At 42.2% G+C, this 18,231-nt stretch overlaps 1 protein-coding gene across 1 annotated transcript in view; it reads right to left on the reverse strand.

Annotated features, from left to right (window-relative positions):
• The window catches only part of LOC123516254 (proteoglycan 4-like), a 380,397-nt gene that overhangs the window by 139,453 nt on the left and 222,713 nt on the right, over window positions 1–18,231 (reverse strand). Inside the window, exon 3 of the mRNA XM_045275485.1 lies at window positions 11,738–11,776. Coding sequence (XP_045131420.1) covers window positions 11,738–11,776 — 39 coding nt within the window. The remainder of the gene's footprint in view (window positions 1–11,737; window positions 11,777–18,231) is intronic.

Raw genomic sequence — 18,231 nt, forward strand, 5'->3', positions numbered from 1 at the left:
GACAATCACTCCAGCGTCAATACTCGTGTGTGAAATGATCCGTGGTGGAACATGTGTCTTTAATGTGACCCCCGCTGAGGATGCAACCCCATTGAGTTTCTTTCGTTCATCGGGAGTTTCGCGGCATTAACGTAACTGCTTCCACGTGTCTGCCGGCTCCTCATATCACAACACTCACGATATTGCGGTGTGAACGATGGTGATATGCTCTCTCTCTCTCTCTTCATATACTTAGATACGAAAAGAAAAGAAGGGGAAGAGGTAAACTAATCTAACTTAAATATTTCAGTTCTACAACGCATTTTTACCTTGAATTTTCTGTATGATTAGACGATTTCATTAACATTAGGAGGGGTTCATGGAGGTCAGAAGATTAATGGCCACAGTCTTCACTATTCTAATCCCCACATGAATTTCTGAAACTGTGTAAAATCGCAAAATAGTAAGCAGAATAAATATAAAAATCCGTCATGGTACTGACCAAAGTTAGCTGGTATACAAATCTAACCTAAACTTACCTAATCTCATCTAACCTTACTTCACTTAACGCTCTTTATATCAAAACACTTTCAATATTACTGCTTGAACGATGCCTCTCTCTCTCTCTCTCTCTCTCTCTCTTCATGCACTCAGGTATTCGTGGAGGTAAAACAACTATATTTTCTTTCCTTATTATTCTTAAACATTCACACCAGCAAGAGTCTAAGTGGAGTGTATTACAGTGTGAGGTGGGATGAACGACTGAATTAATGAGCCACGCCGACGGAGTAAAATAACACCAGATATATTACCTCAGAACTATCGACATTCATACATCTTCAAGAGTAATTCATTCTCTCGTATTTATAAACACTGATTGATAAGACACACTGATGGACTGAATGAAGTGAACCAAAGAGGAAAAGAGCAAAGATTAAGCCATATTTACATTATTATAAGAGTAACAGTACAATTTTTAGGCGTTTTTCAGGGAAGAATAAAAGAAAATATATTCTCTCCCAGTTTGAGACTCAGAGAAAGCTGCGCCAGATATCGCTAAACGGAATCCTAAAGTAAAATATCTAAGCGTCCTGGTGGAGAGAGAGAGAGAGAGAGAGAGAGAGAGAGAGAGAGAGAGAGAGAGAGAGAGAGAGAGAGAGATCAAATAACCCTTTTCTTTTATTTCCCCTTTTTACAGAGCAGCACATTTCCATCACAAAGGAAGACTCAGGGAAAAAAAAAAAAAACATACAGAGGTTAAATGATTCCCTTCCTCTACAAGCACAGGTACAGTTCCAACATAATAACACGCTCAAATGAAGAAAAGGGAGATAAAAATGCACTTTTCTCCTTTTACACAACAGAATATACAGCGATTAATACAAATCTTCACAATAATACACACACGAAAAAGGTCAAATTCTGGAGGAAGAAATGAAACGACTAGCGAAGAGATGCGACCACATATGAAAATAGGAAACGCCAACAGAAGAAGAAGAAGAAGAAGAAGAAGAAGAAGAAGAAGAAGAAAAGAGTCAAATTCCTAAACAAAAAATGATAAACACAAACACACACACAAACGCACACAAGTACTTCATTATATTAACCTCTTTAGTACAATGACGCGTTTTCAAATTCATTCTATTTACCATCTAGTGATTTTACGAGGGGGAATAAAATAGTGAAGACTGTCGCCATTAATCTTCTGACCTCCATAGACCTTTTCTAATGTCAATAAAATCATCTAATCACACAAAAAACTCAAGGCAAAAATAAGTGTTAGTACTGAAGGGGTTAAGAGAGTTTTGAAAGCTCCATCTGAGTAATGAAGGATGGTGTGTGTGTGTGTGTGTGTGTGTGTGTGTGTGTGTGTGTGTGTGTGTGTGTGTGTGTGCAACTCTGTCTCGCTCCCAACATTTGTTCAGTGTGAGCTGCGATGTGTTAACGCCGCTGTGCTTGTGTTGAGGGTGTGCCGGCCACGCAATGTGTTTGGCGAGAGAGAGAGAGAGAGAGAGAGAGAGAGAGAGAGAGAGAGAGAGAGAGAGAGAGAAATCATGCATACAGTGAAAACAAATAGAAAGATACACACAGACACACCCATTGGTAGATAGAAACTAAATGCATAACAAAAGAAAAGAATGATCAAATAAGCAGTAGTAGTAGTAATAGTAGTAGTAGCAGTAGTAGCAGCAGTAGCAGCAGCAGTAGTAGTAGTAGTAGTAGTAGTAGTAGTAGTAGTAGTAGTAGTAGTAGTAGTAATATAGTAGTAACAGCAGTAGTAGCAGTATTAGTATTTTATTAGCAGTAGTAGTAGTCAATAAGAACAAAACTAGATATGATAGTAGTAGTAGTAGTAGTAGTAGTAGTAGTAGTAGTAGTAGTAGTAGTAGTAGTAGTAGTAGTAGTAGTAGTAATAATAATAATAATAATAATAATAATAATAATAATAATAATAACTATAAATTCCACAGCGGGTGAGGGTGATGGAAGCGACTGTCATCCTTGTCGAGGCGCTGATATTGGATACTGGGAGGAGGAGAAGGAGGAGGAGGAGGAGGAGGAGGAGGAGGAGGAGGAGGAGGAGGAGGAGGAGGACAGAGAGGAGGATGTGGACAAAGAGGAAGAGGAGGACGGTAAGAATGCAAGAGGTAAGCATAAAACGAGAAAGAGAGAGAGAGAGAGAGAGAGAGAGAGAGAGAGAGAGAGAGAGAGAGAGAGAGAGAGAGAGAGAGAGAGAGAGAGAGAAATAGAAAAATGAAAAGAAAATAAAGGAGAGACGAAGAGAGGAAATAGAGGATGGGTGATAAAGGAGAGACGGAAAATAAGGAAAAAACAACAAAAGGGAGAGAAGATGGCGTCAAAGAGGAGAAAAAAGAGGAAGAGAAGAAGAAGAGGAAAAGGAGGAAAGAGGAGGAGGAGGAGGAGAAGGGAAGAAATGGAGGAAACACTGACACATTTACCCTCTCTCCTCCTCCTCCTCCTCCTCCTCCTCCTCCTCCTCCTCCTCTTCCTCCTCCTCTTCCTCCTCCTCCCTCCTCCTCCTCCTCCAAAGGCAGTCGTGATAAAGGTGAAAGGTTACGGATATTGTGTTGCCTGTCTGTCTGTCTGTCTGTTTGTCTGTTTGTCTGTTTGTCTGTCTGTCTGTCTGTTTGTCTGTCTGTGTCTGTTTTTTTTTAATATTTCAACTTCGACTCATCACTTTCATCTATCTTCTCATTTCTTGTCTGTCTGTCTGTCAGTTTAATCCAGTGATGTGTTTTCCTCTCTCTCTCTCTCTCTCTCTCTCTCTCTCTCTCTCTCTCTCACACACCTCGCTTTCCTTGTTATATATATTTTTTCTCTCATTTTACTTCACATCACAAGATTTTCTGTTCTTCTTCTTCTTCTTCTTCTTCTTTCTCCTCCTCCTTCTCCTACTCCTCCTTCTAATCCTCTTCTTCTTCTTCTTCTTCATCATCTTGTTCTTCCTCATTCCTTATCATCCGTTACTCCTCTTCTTCCTCTTCCGTCTCTCTTACTACGTCTTCGTAATGTTAGTTTACTTTTTTCTCCTCTTCCTCTTCCTCTTCCTCTTCCTCCTCCTCCTCCTCCTCTTCCTCCTCCTCCTCCTCTTCCTGCTGTATCATCTCCGTTTGCAATAACTGAGTGTTTTATCTTTCTTCTTTCAGTGATACAATTCAACGTTCTTTTTTTAAGCAAATATACGTATTAAGTTTGTCGACCGAATAATATAAGAGAGAGAGAGAGAGAGAGAGAGAGAGAGAGAGAGAGAGAGAGAGAGAGAGAGAGAGAGAGAGAGAGAGAGAGAGAGAGAGAGAGAGAGAGAGAGAGAGAGAGAGAGAGAGAGAGAGAATTTTCCCTAGATGACTCAGATGAAGTTCCCCTCGTATCCTCCTCCTCCTCCTCCTCCTCCTCCTCCTCCTCCTCCTCCTCCTCCTCCTCCTCCTCCTCCACCGCAAGATGCATTAGTGGAACCTTCCCAGAAAACAGTAAATTAATGAAGCAGGAGTTAGCAGAAGGAGAGAGGGAATGTTTTCACACAAACATAGATAACAATATTATTCTCTCTCTCTCTCTCTCTCTCTCTCTCTCTCTCTCTGCGGCATCCATTACTGTTTTTATATGCTTGGTCAGAGAGAAAGTTATGCCATATTCCATTTCCTGACACTGAGAGAGAGAGAGAGAGAGAGAGAGAGAGAGAGAGAGAGAGAGAGCATATGGATAAGTATACAGGATAGATAGATACAAACTAATAAGACAAACAGCGATAGACAAACAGATGGAGACACACAGGTCGACATAGACAGACAGACAGACAGGCACAAACAGAGACATAACAGGAGGTATATAAACACACATATAATTATTTAACAGACAAACACAGACGGCAATTATATAAACCAACGAACAGGGAGACAAACACAACGAAAGAGAGAGAGAGAAGCAGAGGAGTAAATACACACTCACACTCACACACACACACACACACACACACACACACACACACACACACACACACGAAAAACGAAAGAAACTTGATGCTAAAAGAGAGAGAGAGAGAGAGAGAGAGAGAGAGAGAGAGAGAGAGAGAGAGAGAGAGAGAGAGAGAGAGAGAGAGAGAGAGAGATTAAAACGAAACAAACTTAACGGAACGGAAAGAGAGAGAGAGAGAGAGAGAGAGAGAGAGAGAGAGAGAGAGAGAGAGAGAGAGAGAGAGAGAGAGAGAGAGAGAGAGAGAGAGAGAGAGAGAGAGATTGAGGAAACGAAAGACAGACACTAATGAAAACAGAATCGGAAAACAAAAGGATGGATTAAAAATGATAACGTACAGACACATAGACACACACACTGACACACAGACAGACACAGGAACAGACAGACGCACACACAGACACACAGACAGACACAGGGACAAACAGACACACACACAGACACACAGACTCAATATATACTCGTAAATCAAGCGAGTGAAATGCGAGGAGCAGCTGCCGCCTGAAGGAAGTTACGGCGAGATTATACTTGATCAAGTTTATTGTGTGGCGCTGCGGGGAGAGAGAGAGAGAGAGAGAGAGAGAGAGAGAGAGAGAGAGAGAGAGAGAGAGAGAGAGAGAGAGAGCACGTTTGGTAGCCGGCGGCAGTCACGGTCAGGTGGTGGAGTGACTCACCTGCCTAAGGACCGTCCAGGTGGAACCCCCGAACTCTCTCTCTCTCTCTCTCTCTCTCTCTCTCTAATACTGCAGGTAGTTTTTTTTTAATATTATAGTAAGTGTGTAGTTTAAGAAGATTCAAAGTGTGTGTGTGTGTGTCTTTGAAATCCCTTATAATCCCTTGAAATTTCTCTCTCTCTCTCTCTCTCTCTGCAGTTCCTTCCTTTCTTCCTTCTTTCCCCTTGTTACCTCCGCATGAAAAAAAAAAAAAAAACGAGACGAAAGCAGGGATCGGTGCCCGGGGGGGTGTGTAGGTTGGGCGTGGGATGAGTTGAAAGAGCTTCACGGAGGGGCTGAGGAAGAGGTGGGGAGTGGCGGGGAGAGAGAGAGGGAGAGGCGGGGAGGGTGGAGAGAGTAAGAGGAAAGAAGAAGAAAAAAAAAAACTTCCTTCACTTCCGCCGCAAAATCATATTGGTCATCGGTTCACCTCCATTTTCTTTTTCTTTTTTTTTTTCAAGAGGAGAATAAATGGATCGCTCGCTGCATGAAGGAAAAAGAAGAAAGAAAAAAAAAGAGAAGGAAAAAGAGCGAAAAGAATGGACAGAATAGACGCACTCATGACTGAAAGCACCGTGCAATTTCTATTTCTCTTATTATAATTTTTTTCCGTCCACATTTCTTTAACTTGTTTTCATATTTTTTCGTTTTTTCAGTCTCTCTCTCTCTCTCTCTCTTAGATACATAAATACTCTTCACTTCCAGCAAAAGCAGCACCGGCGTGTTATTGTACACTCACCGCCATCTATCGGTAACTAAACCACCTTCTACTACATTACGAGTCTTACAATTTCCGGGAACTGCGCAGCTTTGGATTACGTAACGCGAGTGTACGGGAATGACGGCCTTACTCGCTCCACTTCTTAACTCCTTTCCTCTAACGTAATTAAGACTATTCTAATCTGACCACCTCATCTGTCCCGCCTACCGTGACGTGACGTGACGTGACGCAATGGTAACGTGAACCTGTGCAAACTGAATCACTACACTACTGCGCTCGAATTTACCAGAGTGAGGAAGAGAGAGAGAGAGAGAGAGAGAGAGAGAGAGAGAGAGAGAGAGAGAGAGAGAGAGAGTACTTGGCTGAACGCACAACAGACACAAGATTTAGACAGAAGATTCCAGTGTTTAGACCTTGCGAGGAACACAGTGACGCATGGCAGAGAGAGAGAGAGAAAGAGAGAGAGAGAGAGAGAGAGAGAGAGAGAGAGAGAGAGAGAGAGAGAGAGAGAGAGAGAGAGAGAGAGAGAGAGATAGCGCGGCGCAGTATTGTGAACAGACCGAGAAACAGGAAGAGAGAGAGACAAAGATAGCGGGAAGGGAGTGGGAAGAAAAAAAAGAAAAAGAAAATGGAAGAAGGAGAAATGAGGAAGGGAGAAAGATTAGAAAGATTGCAGGTTAGAGAAGAAAGAAAGGGAAAATGAAAGGAATGTGGATAGGTAACGGAGAAAGAAGAACGTAAATGAGCAAAAGGGAATAGAAGGAGGAGGAGAAAGAAAAACTCAAGGAACGCCCACTTGAGGGAACAGCAACCTGCCGTGCCCTCCGCGAAGACTAAGACCTTCCTTCACTCCTTCCTGTTGAGGTACATGAGTCTCCAGTAGAGTACGGGTCCATATTCTGAAGTGACACGGGTTTTTAAGGATGTTTCTGTAATTCTAGTGACATGTTAACGTTTTCTACATTTTTAGTGGGCTCTAGTTGAAGTGACACGGATTTTTAAGGATGTTTCTGTAATTCTAGTGACATGTTAACGTTTTCTACATTTTCAAAGGGCTCTAGTTGAAGTGACACGGATTTTTAAGGATGTTTCTGTAATTCTAGTGACATGTTAACGAGTTTTCTACATTTTTAAAGGGCTGTAATTGAAGTGACACGGGTTTTTAAGGATGTTTCTGTAATTCTAGTGACATGTTAAAGAGTTTTCTACATTTTCAAAGGGCTCTAGTTGAAGTGACACGGGTTTTTAAGGATGTTTCTGTAATTTTAGTGACATGTTAACGAGTTTTCGGCATTGTCAACAGGAAAAATACTCATTAGATGTCGTTGGCTACTCGTCTCTGTAGTCTCTGAAAATAATCGCAGTGAGAGAGGGAAGCGTTTCTGTGAATATGGCACGTGACGCAACAGAGAGAAATCCAAGAAAACAGAGATGACTAGGCGGATTTTCAACAGTGTTTCTCCAGTTTATAATGCAGAAATCTTGTCAGTCTGCCTCTAGAAATGTAAAAACACCTTAAAAAAAAAAAAACTCGTGTCAATTTTAATTAAGCCTTTTGAAATAGTGGAGGCGAAGCATAAAAGTGTTTGAGAATACGAGTCTTGGTTATGAAGAAGTTAAAAGTGTACCGTCAATGTCTCGCTGGTGTCATTATACAAGTGTCTGAGTGCCGCTTTATCAACTTAAGTCTTCCTCGTACCAGTAGAGAGTAAAGAAAGTTCCCACCACCTCAGTGAAAAATTTTTGGAGATACAAACTTCAAAAAAACCTCGAAAATTTTAAGACAGAGAGAGAGAGAGAGAGAGAGAGAGAGAGAGAGAGAGAGAGAGAGAGAGAGAGAGAGAGAGAGAGAGAGAGAGAGAGAGAGAGAGAGAGAGAGAGAGAGAGAGAGAGAGAGAGAGAGAGAGAGAGAGAGAGAATACTGAAGAAGTCTAAGAACAAAGTGGTATGGAAGAAACAAAAGACAAAAGATGGCAGAAAGGATAGGTAAGGAAGGAAAGGAAGATAGATAGAGAGATAGATAGATAGATAGATAGATAGATAGATAGATAGATAGTTAGTTAGATAGATAGATAGATAGACAGATAGATAGATAGATAGATAGATAGATAGATAGATAGATAGATAGATAGAGAGAGAGAGAGAGAGAGATAGAGAGAGAGAGAGAGAGAGAGAGAGAGAGAGAGAGAGAGAGAGAGAGAGAGAGAGAGAGAGAGAGAGAGAGAGAGAGAGAGAAAGGACTAGAAAAGGGAAGATAGGGCCAGGGAAACGATTTTGGGAGTGCGCAGTGGCCCTCAACTGTCCAATGTGGCAGTCTTGGCACTCGGCCCGCCTCTCCTCACACCTCGTTTTGCGATATGAACAAGGCAAGCCCCTGTGTGTGTGTGTGTGTGTGTGTGTGTGTGTGTGTGTGTGTGTGTGTGTGTGTGTGTGTGTGTGTGTGTGTGTGTGTGTGTGTGTGTGTGCGCTTCGAGGTCACAGAGGTTAATTTGGGTCACTGAAAATTGCTTGACATGAGAGAAAAAGAGACAGAGGAGGAGGAGGAGGAGGAGGAGGAGGAGGAGGAGGAGGAGGAGGAGGAGGAGGAGGAGGAGGAGGAGCAGCAGGAGGAGGAGGAATTGGAGAAAGAAAAGGAGTTAGAGGAATAGTTAGAAGAAGGAGAAAGGAGAGAGAGAAAGAGAAGGAGGAAGAGCTTGAAGGAAGAAGTGGAGAAGGAAAAGAAGTAACAAGAGGAGAAGGAGGATGAGAGGAGAAGAAAAAAAAAGCAAAACTAGGTCGGCCCTTGAAGACACAGGACACAAGGCACGTATCCCCAGGTCCTGTCTGTCTGACCATGGCAACTCACCTCCTAGTTTTTGTATACCTGCGCCTACAAGCACTGAATACAAACACTAATAGTAATAATGGTAATAATAACAATGATAAAAATAACAGCAAGCAATATCTCAGTCCGCTTAATCCGTAATAATGAGAAGATTTGGTAAGAAAAATCTATAAAAGTCCAATGTTGGTGGATAAAATTACATGATTTAGTATAAGATTCCTGATTCCGTATTTTTTGTAAGAGAGAACTGTTAGGAGCAAAAAAAAAAAAAAAAAAAAAAAAAAAAAAAAAAGAAATATTAGAAAAAAAAGGTCCACTAGAATTGCAGTCTCCATAAAAGATTAGAAAGAGTTAGTCAAAATAAACACACACACACACACACACACACACACACACACACACACACACACACACACACACACACACACACACATACCACGGGTGAGAGTCAGGTATGGGGCCCTTGAGTATGTTCAGTAGTGGAAGCATGAAGTTTGCCTGACCGACTTACGTAAACACAATTGCTACAGACCATAACGCAGAGTAAATATAGTAGAGGATAAACAGTTCAGGAATACCAGTGATGCTAAATAAATATGTAACTTCTAACTGAAACTTTCCTTATTCTTTCCTTTCCTTTCTTTCCCCCACTGCTATTTTTGTGTCTCCTCCTCTCTCCTCCTCCTCCTCCTCCTCTTCCATTCCAGTCGCTTCCTTCACCATATCTTCCAAGTCCTTCCCTTCCATGACATCTATATCGCCCTTCTCCTATAGACACCCTAACCTTTTTCCCTTTCCTCTCCCCACTCGTCCCTTCCTTCCTCCGCAACACAACACTAATGGCCACACCTCGACCCAACTGAATCCCGTTTTCTCTCAGGTCATTACCCGAGTGCATGGTGGTGACCTCGAGATGGTGAGTCATGCACACACACACACACACACACACACACACACACACACACACACAGACGCATATACACTTCACTGCTTCACCTCACAGCTCAGAACCGTCTATCAATCTTCTTCCCAAATGCCGTTAGTTGAATTAAGGGTCGCCAGGATTCGTGAGCTTCCCCTCAAAACCCTTAAAACTACTGACATTTCCACGCTGCTTTCATCCCTCCTCCACAGAAAACAGGTTAGTGTGTGTGTGTGTGTGTGTGTGTGTGTGTGTGTGTGTGTGTGTGTGTGTGTGTGTGTGTGTGTGTGTGTGTGTGTGTGTGTGTTGCGGCGGTGCAGGGAGGTATTCGTGCAGTAACAAGGTAAAGAAAAAATATATATATAGAACTTAAAAGCGCGAAGAGGCGAGACGCGACGCGACTGGAACATGATTTCGTCACTCATGGAATTAATGAACAATATGTGGATAAAAGAGACGTAGAGAAAAATATCAACAAAATGTAAAAAAATAAAAGTGATATAGCGGAAAACGAGACAGGATGCAGTGTAGTCAGTCAGTCATTCTCAGCTAAACAATGACTCTCTCTCTCTCTCTCTCTCTCTCTCTCTCTCTCTCTCTGTCTCTCTCGGGTTCAGGCACCTCTCGTGGCCTCCAGTGTGGCTGTGCTGAGAAGCTCTGCCTTTCTCTTCCACTGCCTGTGTGAATGGCGAGGCGGCGTGGGCGGGTGGTGCATGATGGAGGGGGTGAGGGCTAAGAGATGAGGAGGGGCACGAAGAGAAGAGGACGAGTGGGGGAGGTCAGGCAGGGCAGACATACATCAAGGAAATCAGTTGTAATATAAACATTTTCCTTTTAACCTTTAACTTCAAAACATACACACACACACACACACACACACGTTACTGGAATTCTCAAAAACATAGAACTTTCTCCTACGTGCCCCAGGAGGCGAGGTGCCCTTACCCTCTCCGCGCCGCCGCCCCTGCAGAGCCCTGGAGAGGCCTGAGGGGCGTCTCGTGGCCTTGAGTGCCACGTGGGCTCAAGCATCACGTACCACGGAAATCCCAGTGCCTGGAGGAGCCACTTGTGCAGGGCGGCGCTGCGTGTCCTCACAGGGCTCCCGGCGATCACCAGCTTCACGTGCACCAACCCACACTGCCCTGTGCCACACACTACACACTCCACCGCCCCACCATCACCATGTGCCGCCACGCTCTGTCTGTGATGCTGTGGTGCCCGCTGTGGTATCTTTTTTTTTTATAAGATAAACGTAATGCTTTTATGCTCTAACCTAGGGAAAAGAAGCAGAAAAATGTCTGCAGAAGGTGCCAGTCCCAATACACTGTAGACAAAAGTGATTATCCAAAACTTCAGCAGTGACTGGATCGAATGAAATCTCCATCTTGAAACAGCTCGAGTCAAAGGCAACAGGAGATACAGAAACAGGCAGGAACCCAACCAAATAAGATGTAGCGATTATCATGATTCAGGTTTAGGTGTTCCCTCAGCCCCACCCACCCCCTCATCCGCTCTTCCTGCTTCCACGCCCCTCCCACTAACCTGCTACCACCAAGGCGATGTGCAGGGAGACACCTTGGATGGCAGGCGGTACAGGCAGTGCTATGACAGTGTATTCAGCGTCCCTGTCACCGCCGGCTACACACACACACACACACACACACACACACACACACACACCACTCGAGGCCACCGTGAATGGCAGGCGTTCCATTATTCCGGGCATAGTAAGGGTGTGCCCGAGCTTCTCACTCCCATTAAACATGTCTGCATAATGATGAATGGCCTTCGTGTCCGTGACGGCGGCGACCACACGCACATTAGTCTCGCAGAGGAATGGGGGTGCAAACTGCAGTGGGAAATGTATAATATAAAAATAAAACTTACCTTCAACACAGATCAATACTCCTACCTACTCATAGAAAATGTGAGAGGATGGAGTCACCCCCAAAACTACATTTTCTCATGCCACCAAAGAGAACGGATTCACAGCACAACATGGAGGGGATACTACACAGACTCTACTCCCCGCCCTTCCCAGGATTAAGGGTGACAAACAGGCAGCAACTAAAGGCGTGGTGGCCTACCAGGTGCTGATGTCCAGAAGTGCCTGCGCTCTCCCATACCTGCGGGAGAAGGAAGGTAAGGGTAAGTGCTAAATGTTGAATGGTGATGTACAGTTTTCATCTAAACATCTTCAGTACTGGAAGGCATTTTTATAATGAATTGTTGGTGTGATTACACGATTTTATTTGCATTAGGAAGCATTTATGGAGGTCAGAAGATTAATGGTCAGAGTATTCATTATTCTAATACCTACATAAGTTTCTGATGCTGTATAAAATCGCAAAATATTAAATCGCCAAATATTAACTAGAATGAATATGGAAACGCGTCCTGTTACTGAAGTTGTTAATCTGCCTGATACTTGACACACCTTTCCTTAATCAATAGCCACTCTAAGACATTTTCCATTTATGTACAGCCGTGTCCAAACATTATGATGGATAGAAATGATAAAATCTTGTGACTTTGAAATATCTTTCTTGTACAGACTTATTATGAAGATTATATAGCGTCTACCAGCTCAAATACCTCCCCCTTTTAATACACTAAGAAAAGATGAAGCAATGGATTGGTAACATGGAGTATGAGTCTTCAGAATACTTACGAGGTGTCAGTAGTGTGTGTAAAATGTATTAACACCTTCAGTACTATGACACTTTTTCATATTCAATCTATTTACTATCTGGTGATTTTATACAACTTCAGAAACTTACGTGGTGATTGAAATAGTGAAGACTCTCGCCATTAAACTCAAGGTAAAAATGCGTCCCAGTACTAAAGGGTTTAAGAACTTTTTGTCAGGACACACACACACACACACACACACTCTCTCTCTCTCTCTCTCTCTCTCTCTCTCTCTCTCTCTCCCAAGAAAGCTATCTCTCTCTCTGAACTACATCGCGGCTCGATCTATACAGTATCCTCACTTCTGATCGATTATTGGGGCTGTAAAGTGTGACGCAAGTACCGATTAACCAATAGTGAGTGAAGGGAAAGGGACGCGCCCCATCAGAAAGGCGCGGCCCACATCACCAAGCAAGCCGTCACCCGAGCCCCAGACCCTCACAGCGAAACCCCAACACGCCCTCCTACCGTTACCATCACTCCGCCACCACACCCGGGCCATCACCGCAGCATCCTCACTACAAACACGTGCACGGCGGTAATACGTCTGCCCAGGGAACCGTGACGAGACCAGACACAACCCTCACTCGCTCGGGGAAAACAACTTTAACAAGGAGAGAGAGAGAGAGAGAGAGAGAGAGAGAGAGAGAGAGAGAGAGAGAGAGAGAGAGAGAGAGAGAGAGATACACGTAATTGACTAAAGGTGTATAAATAGATAGATAATTGAAAGGTAGGCAGGCAAATGCTTACATACGATCAAATTCACCCGGAAAAATAATGATTACGTATATGGAAACAAATAGAAAGGAGGCCAAAAGGAAGAAAATAAGCTCAATGTAAGAGTGAGAGAAGCTTCAATGCAGAATCACAACATTTCTAAATTTGTTACCATCTAAAAAGACAGAAAAAAAAAAAAATAGAGTGCATAGGTTGGATGTGTTATAATAAATGTTCCCTTTATTCATACTCCTTCCTTATAGATAATTAAGTCACGGTGAGAAAAAAAGAAGTAAAGAAAAATATTAAACACTGCAGAAGAAATGTGTGTGTGTGTGTGTGTGTGTGTGTGTGTGTGTGTGTGAAACCTAAAAAAAAATAAATAAAAATAGATGAATAAATAAATAAATAGATAAATAAATGAATAAAAAGAAGGGGAGAAATAAATATTGAAGACTTTGATGTAAGAGAGTTTGTAAATTGTTAAGAATAAGATATAGAATGTTTACAAAATTCCGTTTGATGAAGCAGTAAAAGAGGAGGCAAGAAGGAGAAGCATGAAAATAAATGCGTAAGTAAATAAATAGATAAATGAATAAGTATACAACTAAATTATTACATAGTCAATATTTTTTCTTCTTATTTTCTTTTCTTTCAAGTTATTCTCTTCCGGTAATTTATGAATGATGATGACGAGGCGAGCTTTAGATGTTCAGGTGATGCTTTATATACGACGGTAAAGAGGCCGGTTTGCAGTCTCCTTGCTTTCTTATACTCTCTCTCTCTCTCTCTCTCTCTCTCAAGCACACTCATCCATCACCTTCGTCTAGCCCTCACTCAGGTAAGTTTGCATACCTGTCAACATGTCCCTTATACACACACACTCACACACTTACACACATACAACTGTGGACTGTCTCTCTACACTCCAGTCACTCCCGCTATGCATTGCCTCTTCCGTTAAATCCTTCAGTACTGGGATGCATCTTTACCATGAGTTTTATGTATGATTAAGAGATTTTTATTTAGGTTAGGATGCTTCTATGGAGGTCAGAAGTTTAATGGTCGGAGTCTTCACTATCTTATTCCCAACATAAGTATCTGAAGCTGCATAAAGTCAGCGGAATGAATATGAAAACGTGTCATGGTGCTGAAGGGGTTAAGATTTCCCCTCTCCTTAGACACAGCTATGTTTCAATTTTATGGGTATCAAAGTGCGAGAAGGCTGGTGGTAAGGAGCAGTAGTGTGAGTCATGGATATGTGTGTGTGTGTGTGTGTGTGTGTGTGTGTGTGTGTGTGTGTGTGTGTGTGTGTGTGTGTGTGTGTGTGTGTGTGTGTGTGTGTGTGTGTGTGTGTGTGTGTGTGTGTGTGTGTGTGTGTGTGTCAGGCAAAACACTAGATATTTGAATTCCTTAACTCTTTCTTTGCTATGATCGCCCTTCCTTATCCTTCCTAGCTACGTGAAAGCTGCTTGCACCGAGACGCAGGGATAGGAAGAGTGAAAACAGAAGGTTAATTTTGTCTTCTCACGAGGCAGAAATATTCACGAGAGCCTGACACACAAAAAAATAGCGTCCGGAAAGTTATGGGGTAGTAAAGGAGACCATTTGTCTATCAGTAAAGGAATTAAGAGATCGGCCACAACGTTAGTGAAATGAGAAGCGTTGGGCGAAGATCCAGGTGGACAGTTCCTTGAGATTCCTACACGATAACTACATGAACTGGGACGAGCGAGGGGTCAGATGCAATGCCTGTGACAGTGATCAAGACAGCAGATTCACCTCACACCCACAAGTTTCCTCCAGTCCTTTACATATATCCGTATATAAAGAGAGAGAGAGAGAGAGAGAGAGAGAGAGAGAGAGAGAGAGAGAGAGAGAGAGAGAGAGAGAGAGAGAGAGAGAGAGAGAGAGAGAGAGAGAGAGAGAGAGAGAGAGAGAGAGAGAGAGAGAGAGAGAGAGAGAGAGAGAGAGAGAGAGAGAGAGAGTGTGTGTCCTGTTCCCCTTCATCAACATACCAAGCTGTCGTCTTGCACTCTGACCTCCCAAAAATCCATGAGTTGTCAGGCTTAGCAAGGAGATTGGCAGCGGATCAGGGGACTTACGAAGGAAGAGAAAACAAAACACAGTGCAAGGGAGAGTGTTAATATGTGACGCGACTTATGACCACGACCGTACACACTTGCTTAAACACACAGTCCTCTAATAATCACCAGCTACATAAAGACTATCAGTGAAAAAAAAAAAAAAAAAATGGGAGACAAAAATGCAGAGGCAAGTTTTCAAAAGTGACACGATTTATGACCACGAGTGTACAAGGTCACCTAAATTAACTGTGCTTCAATATTTCACTACTATATACATTACTAGCGAATCAGAGGGGGACCTAACACTAAAGGGGAACATGAAACAGAGGCAAAAGAGTGCTAATATACTACGTGACACTATCCATGACTACAAACTCACGTAAAGTCACGGCGTTTTAATATCTATCTCCTGTACATGAAGTTAAAAGTAAGAGAGAGAGAGAGAGAGAGAGAGAGAGAGAGAGAGAGAGAGAGAGAGAGAGAGAGAGAGAGAGAGAGTAAACTATAGTCATTATTTTCGTGTTTAATTTGATTTGGGGAGGGACAGTCCGCTCCATAACTTTGTGACAGAGGTAACAAGTGTGTGTGTGTGTGTGTGTGTGTGTGTGTGTGTGTGTGTGTGTGTGTGTGTGTGTGTGTGTGTGTGTGTGTGTGTGTGTGTGTGTGTGTGTGTGTGTGTGTGTCTATTCTATTACTTAGTTTTGTGATGGACGTCTCTCTCTCTCTCTCTCTCTCTCTCTCTCTCTCTCTTGTTGGGTGAGAAATTATCTTCCACTTCAAGTATTTTCGCTTTTATTCTCAGTGGCAGACGTGATGGAGGTAATCTAATAAGACTGAGTGATAACTGCAGGAGGGAGGGAAGGAGAGGGGAAACGAAGAGGGAAAGCGAGAAGAAAGGAAGGAGAGAAAATATTAAGATTGGAGACGAGCACGAGGGGAGAATGAATAAGAGAAACAAGAGATATGTGATGGTAAAAAGGAGGGAAATGAGATAATCAGAGAGAGAGAGAGAGAGAGAGAGAGAGAGAGAGAGAGAGAGAGAGAGAGAGAGAGAGAGAGAGAGAGAGAGAGAGAGAGAGAGAGAGAGAGAGAGAGACGGTCACAGCTAAAAAAGTTGTTAGACTGAAAAATTAGAAAATGCAAATTAGAAAGAATATGAAAAGAAAATGAAGAAATAAACCGAAAAATTGAAATGAAAATGCAAAATACAATGAATTTTAAGAAGAGAAAGAGAAAGAGAAAGAGGAAGAAGGATAAGAACAGGAAGAAGAAAAACAACAGCAGCAGCAACAACAACAACAACAACAACAATAACAAAAATACGAAGAACAAGAACAAAAAAGAACAAGGAGGAGGAGGAGAAGAAGAAGAAGAAGAAGAAGAAGAAGAAGAAGAAGAAGAAGAAGAAGAAGAAGAAGAAGAAGAAGAAGAAGAAGAAGAAGAAGAAGAAGAAGAAGAAGAAGAAGAAGTAGTAGTAGTAGTAGTAGTAGTAGTAGTAGTAGTAGTAGTAGTAGTAGTAGTAGTAGTAGTAGTAGTAGTAGCAGAAGTAGAAAAAGAAGAAGTAGAAGACGTAAAACAACAACAACAACAACAAAAATAAAGAAAACACAACACATTAATCCCCCCCATACCCTCCCATACAAACAAACGAACAAACATCCCCTTAATTAAATAATGAACTATGAACCATACCCTCCCTCTCTCTCTCTCTCTCTCTCTCTCTCTCTCTCTCTCTCTCTCTGTGGGCGTGACAACACATACATCATAGTGGGCGTGAGGTTCATGAGAAGTGATGTGGTGTTTTCTCTATGTCTCTCACTATTTGCAAGATCAATAGAGGTCTCCTTCACACTGCCAGCCTCCGATAACCCGATATTCTCTCTCTCTCTCTCTCTCTCTCTCTCTCTCTCTCTCTCTCTCTCTCTCTCTCTCTATGTCTGGTTCGATATACATACAGAAAAGCATGTAAATTGTGTGTGTGTGAGAGAGAGAGAGAGAGAGAGAGAGAGAGAGAGAGAGAGAGAGAGAGAGAGAGAGAGAGAGAGAGAGAGACCAAGCCCTCACTCGATATATTATACATTCACTGGGTCTGTCTTGAAACATTTCCCCAGCGGATCAGTAGAGCTATGGGTCTTTCCTCCAGCCAGGTCACCGTGTCTGCTGCTGCTGTTTGGGCCACGAGACGGAAGGAAACAAAGAATAATATTATCTATTGTCTATTTCTACATTGTTTTCTTATCTACTGTCTATCTTTATAATGTTTTCTCATCTTTCATTTATTTCTGTGCTTTCCTCTTATTTTCTGTCTATCTTTATACTGTCTATTTATCTACTGTCTATTATCATGTTTTCTTCTCTACTGTCTATCTTCTCTTTTGTCTATCTTCTCTTCTGTCTATCTTTATGCTGTCTTCTTAATTTCTGACTATCTTTGTGGTGTTTTCTTATCTATACTGTCTATTTTGTATTGTTTTCTCATAGTTAACTCCCAAATATCTACTGTTTTAACATCATATTGTATCCACCCTTTTGTTTTGGTTTAAGTTTAATTGGATATAATTTAACTTAACTTATCCAAATCCAACAAAAAATAAAATAAAATAAATAAATGCGATCCCTTACGTTTGGCTAAGATAAAGCAAGGTAACATATCATTACTAAGGGCTAATATGTACCTTACCTCATCTTACCTAACCTAACCTTACCTTTTCTTACAAGTACCTTACCTACCATAGCCTTACCTTACCTACTCTAACCTTACCTACAATAGCTTTACCTACTATAACCTTACTTACCTTAACCTACTCCCCATCATCTTACCTCACCAAACCATACCTTCCATAACCTCACCTTATATTCTCTAACCATATTTAACCTAACCTTACTTCACCTCACCTTACTTGCCCTAACTTGACCTACCCTAAACCTCACCAAATCTCCCTCATGTATCTGCCCTCCATGAGAAACTTAGATAAATTTCCCGTGACAGCTGTGAGAAATCTTGCTGGCATCCTTTAATCCTTGCGGTTCGTAATTAGAATGGCGTCTGAGTCAGGCTTTCCCTTGGGTTATTACTAGCGTGAGCT

This window comes from Portunus trituberculatus, chromosome 40 (genome assembly GCF_017591435.1).
Source record: "Portunus trituberculatus isolate SZX2019 chromosome 40, ASM1759143v1, whole genome shotgun sequence".
NCBI lineage: Eukaryota > Metazoa > Arthropoda > Malacostraca > Decapoda > Portunidae > Portunus > Portunus trituberculatus.